We start from the raw sequence: 11,461 nt of genomic DNA, 5'->3' as shown, positions 1-11,461 counted from the left end.
ATTTTCAATATAATCTTGTTGTAATGTACAATATTTACATGATTCTAAAATCAAAATACGAAATACAGTGACTCTAAAGAAACCCGGGTTCTGCCCCCCACCCACCCCCAGCCTGTCCTCCTCAGAGACAGGGAGAGGGAGAGAGAGGGAGAGGAAACGCCCTTGCTGCCGGGTCTGACCCCTCGTTCTCTCTCTCACCCTCCCCCACAAACAAGCCCTGGGCCCCACCTCCGCCCTGGGCTGCGGGAAGGAGCCGCGGTTTCGGGGCGCAAGGCCTCTGTCACCCTGAAATGCGAGGACCTGCAGGTGAGGCCCGGGGCCCGGGCGGAGCCCGCACCTGCCGGGCACTGTCTGCGGGGGACGCGGGGTTTGCCCGGAGACCCTTCCTCTGGGCCACGGTCCTCGGGGGGAGCAAGTGGGGGGCCCGCAGCCCGGAGGTCCCCCCCTGGCGCCCCCTCCCTGACGCGTCTTCACGTCCTGACCGCGCGGTGGCGCTTGTCCTGCGTCCTCTTTTGGGATCTCCGGGACCCCAGAAATGCCGCGGGGTTCCCTCTCTCCAGCTGTGGCCGCTGTCAGGAAGGCGGGGTGCGGCCCCGGCGCCTCACGGTCTGAGCCGCAAACCTCAAGTCCAGGTGTCCCCCTCGGGCCCGGGTCGCATCTGTGTTTTGGGGTAAATTTGGGAAAGTCCCCCCAGCTCAGGCTTGGGGGGCACGGGCCTGTCTCCTGCGGCATCGCGGGGCGTCGCTTCTAGGGGTGACATGTGGACCCTCCCGCGGGGTCCCGGGGAGCGTGAGGGGCGGGGGCTGCCCTCCCTGCCAGCCTGGCCTCCCCGTGGGCCCCACCCCTGCAGGGGCGCCCCCCTCGGGCCTGTGCGGCTGGGGGTGCAGTGTCCTGCCCGGTCTCCCCGCCCCTGTGTGCAGCCCCCTGCGGAGCCCCCCGGTGAGTCGCCGCCGCCCCCTGTGTTGTCCCCTCCCGGCCTGTCCTGGCTGCTTCTCCCGGCGCTGACCGCGCTCCCCCCGACAACGCGGTCTGGGAGTGAGAGTGTGTCCACCGGCTCTGGTGCTGGGTAGAGGGAGAAAGACCAGAAGCATGTTCTGCTGCTCTCCTGCGGGTGACTGGGAGAGAATGGCTCTTCCCAGGTTCCATGAACCATATTTCTCACTTGAGCTCCCCCAGCCCCACCTCACCGTTCGGTTCTTAGGATAAACCCCACTAGTCAGGACGCGCCCTTTCTTACAGAGCCCCTGACTCTCTCCTGACATTTCCCTCCAGGACCGACCCCGTGTCCATGGCTCACAGTGAGGACAACGCGCTGAGGATCGTGCTCGTGGGGAAAACCGGCAGTGGGAAAAGTGCCACAGGAAACACCCTCCTGGGGAAGAATGCTTTTAAATCTAAAATTGCAGCCCACGCTGTTACCAAGACGTGCCAGGCAGAATCCCGGGGATGGCAGGGGAGGAGCCTTCATGTGGTGGACACCCCGGGGCTCTTTGACACCAAGGAGACCCTGGACACCACCTGTCTGGAGATCAGCAAGTGCGTCCTGCACTCGGCCCCGGGACCCCACGCCATCCTCATGGTGGTGCCGCTCATCCGCCAGACAGAGGAGGAGCAGAAAACCATCAAGTTGATCAAGAGCGTCTTCGGGGATACCGCCATGAAGCACATGATCCTCTTGTTCACGCGCAAGGAAGATTTGGGGGACAGTAGCCTGAGTGAGTTTGTAGCAGAGGCACCAGTGCTGCTAAAAAGCATGGTCTTCGAGTGTGGGGGCCGCTGCTGCGCCTTCAACAACAGCGCTGGGGCGGCCGAGAAGGAGGCTCAGGTGCAGGAGCTGGTGGGGCTGATAGAGAAGATGGTGCAGAGCAACGGAGGGCTGTACTTCTCTAACAACATCTATGAGGAGATGGAGAAAAAGCTCAAAGAAAAGGAGGAGAAGTTGAAGCAAAAGTACACAGAGCACAGAGATAAAAAAATTAAACAGGTAGAAAAGGAAGATGCTGATAAACCAAGGGAAGACAGGGAAAGGAAAATCGAAGAGCTGCAGAGGCAATGGGAAGAGCAGAGCAAAAATGCAAGGAATGAAGCTAAGGACGGTGTGCTGGACGACATTGTGAATTTTGTCAATTGGGTCAAGGATAAACTGTCGGGAGTATGGGACGGGTTTTGGGAGTAATGTCAGCCTCAGCTTCCTTCCCAGTCTGTGGTGACGCTAATGCGGTACGTGCGTCCCCACGTGAGGCCGTGGCAGTGTGTCCTGTCTTCCTTGTCCCTGCACCCTGACCTTGTTCCCTGCCATTGAGCGGTGGGGTCTGTGTCCCTGCCTGACGTGGATGGACAGCAGGTGGCTGACGCAGCCCCAGGGACTTCCCAAGTGGAGCCAGAACCTGCCCCCTGCTCCCTTGGGTGCTCGCCCTTGGACTGGCCACCATGTGGTGAGCAAGCGCACAGCACCACCGAGAGCCCTCCATGGACAGGAGGTCCACCCACTGGCCCATCCAGGCTGACCTTCCATCTGCAGCACAAGTGAGGAACAGGGACTTGGACGTTCCAGCTGCCCGAGGGCCCATGAGGCTGAGAGAGCAACGATGAGCCCTCCCTGCCCCAGACCCGTCCACATGGGATTCATTAAAATAAGTGATTCTTCCTTTGAACCACTAGGTTTTGGTTTTTTGTTTTCAAACTTTTTTGAAAAAAGATTTATTTATGCACACAAGAGCTGGGGTACAGGCCAGAGGTGTGTATGTGGGGGTGAGAGTATTTCCCAGAGACAGAGTGGGGAGCAGAACAGGCAGACTGACCAAAGTACGCTGCTGGGGGGAGCAGCAGGTGAGTCAGGAGAGGTCTGCTGCGCCATGTGGGTAGCTCCCTGGCTGGGGACCAAACTTGTGTTGCAGTGGCTGTGGGCAGCTTCATAATAAAACCTTGTGCCACGAGGGAGGCCTCAACTTGTGTTGATGTTTTAAAGAATCGTTAGTCACTTATTATTGATGCCTCTTTGTACCAATTCACACATCATTTAAGACTTCAAAATAGCGCAGCTTTATGTCTCCACTATTTTGTATGACTACACATTAGCATATTTTGTATACACCTACATTCTCGGTCATCTTTGCATCATCTCTACCGTCTGTCACTGGACCGTGGCTCACGGTGGCGCCGCAGGCCTAAAATAAAACAACGACGACAAAGCAACCCGGTAAAGCAGACACTGTGCTGTGCGCCAGGGAGGGTGGAGTCTCCACTCTGGGCTGTCAGTCACCTGGAAGAGTGGTGTGGGGAGGGGGAGCAGCTCCTTGAGTCAGTACAAAACTTAACAATTATTGAAACATCCTTATCTTTATATTAGTCATATTATTTATAGCAAATCACAACTGAGTGTTCCTGGCTGTCTCTCCCATGTGTAAGTCCCCACAGGCAGGGGGTTGCGACATGCAAATAACTTGTCCTTTCTCCCTCTGCTCCCTCTGCTCCCCCACCCCCTTCCTCTTATCCTTCCTCACCTTTGATACCCCCTCCTGGACCCCACCACCTCCCCCATCCCACCTTCTCTCTCAATCCCCCCTTTCCTCAGCCCCTTCCTGATCTTCGCCTCCTCTCGTCCGGCCTTTAAAAAAATAAATAGACTTTAATTTGGGGGAGGGGTTTTAGGCTTGTAGAAAAATCAAGTTCCTCACTGTAAAGGCAGGAAGGGACACGGTACAGGTTTTCTGATCCCATGCAGACCAGGTAAAGGAGGCGTCAGAGTCCTCAGTGGTTTTTTGCAGGCTTTTATTGGGATTACCAGGTACACGGCAGGCAGGGGGGCTGGAGGGCCGAGAGGCTGGCAGGCCTTCCAGCCCCCAGCAAGTCTTCGCTCTATCTGGGCTCTCCGGCATTCTCTGCTTCTCTCTTGGCTTCTGCTCGTTCTTGGTTTCTCTTTCGGCTTCTCTTTCAGCTTCTCCTTGGCTTCTATTGGCATCCCCGTGATGCCGCCCTTAAAAGCACAGTCTTAGCGCAGTCTTAGCACCCACTTCAGATGACCGCCATCAGGCATGCATTAGGGATCACAGGGTTCCCTCATCTGTCCTGATGGCGGGAGGGCAGAAAAGCCTGATATTTTTTCCTTACCCTACACTCACAATTCCCTATCATGAACACCTCATATTAATGAGGTATAATTGCTGCAGTTGATAAGCTGATACAGCTACAGCATTATTAACTAAAGCCCATAGTTTGCAGGAGGCTCACGTTGGATGGGGTTCGGATGTGGAGTGACATCAGAGTCTCCCAGGACGGTTCCGCTGCCCAGAAGTCCTCTGTGCTCCACCTGCTCATCCCCCTCCCCTCACCTGCAGCCACTAACCCCTGAGTGTCTCCTCCCCCTGACTTTTCCAGAGAGCCCCACAGTTGGCTTGTTGTAGGGGCAGGAAGGGACAGCACAGGTTTTCTATGATTCCATGCAGACGGGGTAAAGGATAGTCCTGGAGCCCTCGGTGGCTTTTGCAGGCTTTTACTGGGATTTAACCAGGTACATGGCAGGTAGGGGTGCGGGGTGGGGGTACTTGGGAGGCAGGCAGGCCTCCCAGCCCCTAGCAAGTCTTCACTCTCTCTGGGCCCCCCAGCATTCTCTCGTGGCCTTACTTCTCTCTCTTCTGCTTCTGCTGTCTCCTGCTGGCATCCCTGTGACACCACCCTTATAAGCCCAGGTGTGCCCACCTAAGCACACCCACACCCCACTCCAGGTGCCACCATCAGGCAGGCATTCAGGATCGAAGGGATCCATCATCCATCTTGATGGCGAGAGGGCAGGAAAGCCTGACGCTCATTTACCCTGCACTTATGCAGGAGGCAGGATTTCCAGGCCAGTATCTTTCACTTAGTCATGGACATTTACCATTTCTCCACCTTTCCGAGGCACAGCAGCTCGTTTCTTCTTGGGGCTGCACAACACCCACCACCCAGGTACCACCACTCACTTCTCCACTCGCCTCCCAGTTTGGGGATGAACAAAGCTGCTGTGAAGCACCGCGAGAGTCCGGTACTGCTGTGTGGGCACGAGTAACACATGTTCAGGTAACGGGACAGGAAGGAGCTGTCTAAGGCCGGGCACCTTAAAGGAGACATTTGGCAACATTCACGGCAACCTGACGACAGACAGCAGGGGGCGCCGCTCGCCGGCTCATGGCACAGCTGCGGGGATGTCACATGGGCTTCTTCCAGGGTATTTGCTGTTTTCCCTATAGTGACAGGGCAGAGAACAACCCCCCTTCCCCCCCTCCCCTTACAGCTGATGCTTCTTTTAGCCAGCACTGAGGAGCATCTGGGAGGTCACTAGGGGGAGGCATCTTGAGGGGCTGCAGGTGACCACAGAGGGCAGCGCGGGTGTGGGCGGAGGAGCTCAGGTTTCCTTTCTTTCCTTCAAAGGCCTTTCTTGAATCTGCAACAAAATTACCTAGGATTTACAGAAAAAGCCACCAAGTGGAAGAACCAGTAATTTGAAGGGAAGCCCTGGGGCGTCCCAAGGAGAGACACCCCGACTCAGGCTCGGCCCCTCAGGAAGTCCTGGAGACAGAACCAAGGTTCTTGCAGCAGTGATCAGCTTCTCTGGCCGGCAGACAGCAGCTGGTCAGGAGCTGGGCCTGGTCCCCATGGCGATGCGTGGCCGGGGCAGGCCCACGGGCGGGACGCTGGCCGCTGGCGCAGGCAGGTGGCTGCAGGCGCCTCTGAACGTGCCCTTCCCCAAGTGTGTGCAAGACGTGAGCCGCGCCTGGGTGGGGCGACTTCAGGCGTAGACATAGTCACGGCAAAGCAGCTTGGAGCTGACGTGTGTCCCCCACACAGTCATTGAGATTTGGAGCAGTTGATCTTTAGATCTCTTTTTCCTGGCAAAAAGGAGACGCCGGAGGAATTTTAGAGGGTAAAGAAGAATAACATGTTGCACATGCCAAAGCACACCCTCTGCCCCCCGCCCCCCATGTTCGGGATGACGGCAGGTGTTACCTGAAAAGCTGAAGCCCCGGTGCTGGCTGGGAGGGTGTCTTGTGAGCCCGGCCTCTCCAAGGCAGGAGGCCTGTGTGGTTCCTGTGGGGAACTGGTGTCGCTCCACACCCAGCAGAGGACCAAGGGCTACCTGGTCTCACTTCCTGCTTAGATTTGGTTTCCAGCTCACACGTGAGAGGCATGAGCAGACTTACTGCTCATCTGGGGACTGTGTTCAGGGAGGGGCTTCATCCTCCCCCATCAGGGCCTCCTATACCCAGGGCAAAGAGGCTGCGGGGGAGCACAGCCAAGCAAGGTGAGGCCCTGGCCCCCCCATAAAGGCTCCAATCTGGTCAAGTCACACCGTGGTGGGCCGTGGTGTCTCCTGGGAAGTGTGGTTCACCTCCATGCGGGGAAGTCCTGCCCCTTGGCCCCCCTCAGTGGGTGTGTGGGAGACCCGAGGGCATGGATGAGAAATAGGAGGGAGGCCAGAGCCCTGAGCTCAGCCCTCACAGCAGCCAGGAGATTGGGAAGGAGAAGGACACCCCAGGTTATTTTATATGTGGAATATAAAGAACAAAACAACAGAGAGAACAAAACCCAAAAAATCCTAGAAATCTGACCGTAGAATTGAGGCTGGGGCAGAGGGCAGCGGACCCAGTGGAGTCTGTGGGGGCTTTGGGGTGGGTGGGTGGGGTGACAGACACCTGCAGAGGTGCAAACCTGCCCCTAAATCATTCTCAGAGTTACCAACCAGCAGTACCTTCGTAAAAAGAACAACAAACAAAAGACCCTGTCTCGGGGAGAGGGAGCCATGTGGGGCACGCTGGCCCCCGGGGGCGGCAGCAGGGGCTGAGGGCGTGGCTGGGGGCCCAGCCGGGCCCAGGTTTCCTGGGTGTCTCTGGGCTGATTCTGCTGGGAATCTGGTTTGCACAAAAGCATTGCAGACGTGGGGGTTGGGGGGAAGGAACCCGAGCTGTTATTAAAAACTAAACAAACTCAAAACATCCTTCTTCCTCACAGGCCCCCGGACCCCCCTGAAGCTGCTGGGGAGGAAGCACACCCACGGCTTTGTTCCTGACCCCGGCAGATCCTCCCTGGCAGCTCGGCCTGGGCCGTGTGTCCATCTGTCACTGCCCTGGTGCTCTCTGGGTTGGTGCAAAAGTGCTCTCATGTGTGCCCAGTGGCGCTGACAGGGCCTGGGCACCCTGAGGCTCCTGGGAAGGGGCGGGTGGCACCTCCCTCCCTCCCTCCCCCGCCCCCAGAGTCACAGGCCGCCTGGCCCAGCAGGCTGGGAACTTTCCATCTGACTTGGCGTCCAGGCCTGCTCCGCTCTGCTGACGTCCTCCCGCCTCGTCGCCTCCTCTCAGCGCCGCACACACGTTCCCATTTCAGAGACGAGAGAGATTTAGGAGCGGGACTCACGGTGACCTGCTCAGGTAAAGTGTTTATTTTACTCTGATGGAGAAACACAGCTTATTGTTTAAAGAATGGTTTAACCCTCCTGAGAAGGTTGGATGGAGCCACAGCAGAACAAAGCGAGTTTCTCGCCTGCCCGCACCCTCCTGGGCACCGCTGGGCTGGCTGCCCTCATTACTTTGTCCACGCCAGCGAGGTGGTCCCGTCACCCAGCAGGGTCCCCGCCTGGGTGCCCGGTCAGGTCAGGACAGCAGGCCCAGGAGACATCAGCTTGCTGTGGACGGACTGGCAAGGAGGGGGAGATGCCTTCAAGTCGGCCTCCCTGATTCATAAAGGAAACGAGGTTATGCGGGTTTGGGGACCAGAGGTGAGAACAAAGGAGCTAAATTTTCTTGTCTGAAGAGTGGGCGAGGGGCCCTTGGAGGTGGGCGTGGCTGAAGGTCTTCCACCGGCCTGGGCGCCTCACCCGTGGGGACACAGGAGGAGGCTTTTCTTCAGACCCTGGTGTGGGGGCTCGCACCCCCCCTCCCCGCCCGCACTGCCCCCACCCCCAGCCTTTCTTCTGCCTTCGCCACTGGCTCCAGCCAGGCTTGGAGCTCAGCTCAGGATCCGTTACTCTCCGCGCTCTCCAGGGTCACCTGCTCGTCCGGCCCAGGCGCTGCCGTGTCTGCCAAAGCAGCCGTCAAAGAGAAAGTTAGTTTTTCTCTCTGGAGCTTTAGGCTCTGAAGCCAGTTTCCCAGGTGAGCCGGGCTCAGTCTCCGAGTTTCAGGTGAGCTCGTGCCGCTTTGGATTGTGGTTCCCCGCACGCGCCCATCTCAGTGCTGCAGGAGGAGACGCCCCAGTCCAGGGGCAGGGAGGGGGCGAGGTGGAGCTTCCCCTCCGCTCCCTGGTAGAGATGTGCAGGAATCAGACTCGCGGGTGAGGCAAGGGGCTCACCCTGCACCCTGAGCTGATGTTTCCTGGTGGGGGAGCTGTCCTGAAGGCTGGTCCTGTGCCCTCAAGGGCAGGGCGGTTGGCGTCTGGCAGCAGAGGACGTGGTTTCATTGAGCAGTGAGTGGGAGAAGGACTGGCAGAGGCCAGGTGGGCAGGGACCCCAGGGCAGCGTGTGGCCCGAGCTGTGGCAGCTTGGGCAGAGAAGGGCACTGCGACCGCGAGGGAAAACGTCCTCACAAAGCACTTGTGAGGAAGGAGCCCGGCAGCTGGACCAGCAGGAGCTCGCACGTCTCCTTCTGCCCAGGCCCGACTCTGAGAGCAGCGGTTTAAGCGTCACCTCCTTGGAAGGAACAGCCCAAAGCCCATGGCCTGACCCGACACCTCCCGTGAGCAGCTGAGGTCGCTCCTGAGCAGCCCAGGGAGGAGCTTAGACCCCTCGGGCTCCCCCAGCAAGGCTCTGGGGCTGCGCAGCTGAGCGCAGGGAGCCCCTCCTGGCCCCATGATTACCCTCTGGCCGTGAGTGACTCCTGCGCTTCCCTGCAGGGACTAAAGCCAAACCCGCGTCCTGAGCAGTCCTCCGAGAGCACAACTCCGGGCGCCCGTCCTCGTGACCGTCCAACAAGCGCTTCGTCTCTCTTGGAGACCCGATGCCCAGCGACTCTCATATCTCGGGGGGACGGTCAGCCGGTTTCCAGGGTCCCTTCTCCCCGGGGCGTGCAGGGCTAGCCCCTCAGCCCTCTCCCCACCCCCTTCACCTCTGCCCCCAGCACCCCCCCCCCCCCGCCCCGTCGGTGACCCAGGAGTCCCCCGACGCCCGGGGCCCTTCTTGCTGGCTCTCCGGGCACCATATTCGGGCGGTCACAGGCAGAACGTGGGAAAACAAAGTCTGGTTTCAGGATGGCGCGTCTTCAGCAGCAGGCCGGTGTCTAGCAAGCTCGCGCTCCATGGACTGCCCTCCCCGCGAGCTCACCTCAACCTCCCACACCCAACCTCCCTGCACGCGCCAGCCCAGGCGAGGCCCGCATGGGGGCGCCTTCTCCGGGCACCCCAGGTCACCCCAGAGAGGACGCGCTGGCCGGGGTGCCAGGACCCTCCGGGAAGCAGGACCCGCAGGCGCGCGAAGTTTCCTCTAAGGCGCCGACCCCCGGGCGGTGGGGCTGGCGCGTGTGCACCGGGGCAGGCGCCGGCTGGGACTCAGGAGTTGGTGTGAGGCCTGTTTCCCTCGACTCTTACTCATTTGTCAGACATTTCTGTCACCGTGTCCTCTGGGGGCGCATCCACACCGCAGGAGCACGGCCCCTCTCCCCGCCTTCCCATTTGGAAACCAGAATGTTTTCCTGAGCACGAGGGCTGCTTCCCTGTGCTTTGCTCCTTTGCTTTCTTTGATCATTTATATTCTACAAACAAGCGAAGCCACCGGGTGTCCCTCCTGCACTTTCTGACTTACTCCACTGAGGATAATCACCTCAGAACCCACCCGTGATGCTCCAAAGGCACCTGACCTTGGAGTCGCCAGCAGACTCTTCTCTGGGAACTGCAGGTCTTACTCTTGCGGCCTTCACCTGATAGGGCCAGGCCCACCCACGCCGCGAGGCCAGTCTCGCCCACCCTCAGCTGGCAAAGCCCCCCAGCGGCCGCCGGAGAGTGCCCAACTAGGTCCCTGGGCGCCGTGGCTGAGCGAGGCTGACACCCGAGACCCGCCTCAGCTCTGTACTCGCAGCGTTGCCCACGGGCGCCGGGCTCACACGGGGCTCAGCCGCTGGCCGCTGCTCACCAGGGTGTGCAGGCCCCGGAGGACACCTGCCCTGGGTGTCCTCAGAGGGCAATTCTCACCCGGGAGCGCAGCTGCCGGGACAGACGCTGCAGATGCCACCGCGTAGGTGGGCTGCCGCGGGGCTTGCCCACACCAGAGCGAGTCCAGGGGTGGCCGGTGTGACTGCTGCGCTCCCAGCTCCAGAGCGGCGCTGGCACAGGTGACGGAGACCTTGCTGGGGGCTGGCAGAGTTGGGTTTTGACACTGAGTATTTAAATTAAAGTTGTTGACGTTTATTAAATTGTTGCTCCTGCCAAGGTAACGCTGGCATTTTGACAGGTGGGGCCCGGGCACAGCCAGTAGATGTGATCCCAAGGAGAGCCTGGAGAATCCACTTATTCCAGAAAGTGATTTTTTCCAGCTCGTTTTCCCTAGAGCCTGAAATCCCACAACCGGAGACAGATCCTGAGCTCCAGGGCTGCGAACCTGTCAGGGAGACGCCCTGGAAGTAGCTCACGGGCAGCTGCTGACAGCTGCAGAAAGGGCGGTGACGCGGGAGAGGGCCCCTGAGGGGGGCCTGAGGGACCCCAGCCCGAGCAAGGGCAGGAGGCAAGAAGAGAGGAACAAGGGACAGGTGTGCCCAGGGCGCTGAGAGGAGGGTGGGCAGGAGAGCGTGCCCAGCGGTGGCTACTGACCCCGGGCTAGTTGCGCCAGGGACGGGGAAGCACAGTCTGTAGAGTCGGGCCTCTACCTACCAGTCTCTGCCTAGCGGGCCTCTAATGGAGAGTCTCTAACTAGAGGGTCTTACTCGGTGAAGGGTTGTGCCCTCCACCCCTGCCCACCTGGCTCACAATAGGCTTCTCCCCTGGCCTGGCCGACTCACTCTGGTTTGCCTGGTTGGGGCCCCTTGATAAGGCGTCCTCCCTGTCTGGGCAAACAGGGTGACTATCGTCTTCGATGCCCCCGTCACACAGACGCTTAGGGAGGAGCCCGTCTGTAGCACGCAAGGGCACTACGCTTGCAGGCAGCCGTGAGTCTGGCAGGACTGACTGTAAAACGACGGGAGCCCCAGAGGCCTGGAACTGGTGGGCAGCGGTGCTCTCACTGGTTTGGTCTTCGGGGTGGACGCTGCATTTTCAGCACCTCCTGTGAGCTAAACACAGCGATAGGAAGCCCTTGCAGCTGCATCCATGCTAGTCTGTGCGTGAACCCCTGGAGAGCCCAGGCTGCGGGGAGGGACCATGGCCCTGCAGACCTGGTCTGGTGTCCCTCCTGCACGTCCCACCTTCAGTGGCTGTTTCTTCCCACCCCTGTTTCCTCTATAAATGTGGGGTTTTGTGGGGGATGCCCAGCCACTCCAGTGTGGACAACCCTGTGTGTCCCTTCTAGGGCACC

General features: G+C 59.5%; 1 protein-coding gene across 1 annotated transcript; it reads left to right on the top strand.

The window, feature by feature from the left end:
- Nucleotides 1-1,288: 1,288 nt before the first annotated feature.
- On the top strand, nucleotides 1,289-2,176 carry LOC311169024 (GTPase IMAP family member 9-like; the record flags this gene model as incomplete). The annotated part of the gene is made up of 1 exon (XM_084230723.1): nucleotides 1,289-2,176. The coding sequence occupies one exon, from the start codon at nucleotides 1,289-1,291 to the stop codon at nucleotides 2,174-2,176; it is 888 nt and encodes a 295-aa protein (XP_084086849.1).
- Nucleotides 2,177-11,461: the final 9,285 nt, after the last annotated feature.

Source organism: Talpa europaea (genome assembly GCF_964194135.1).
Source record: "Talpa europaea genome assembly, chromosome: 3".
Classification (NCBI taxonomy): Eukaryota; Metazoa; Chordata; class Mammalia; order Eulipotyphla; family Talpidae; genus Talpa; species Talpa europaea.
This window is presented reverse-complemented; position numbering and strand designations above follow the sequence as displayed.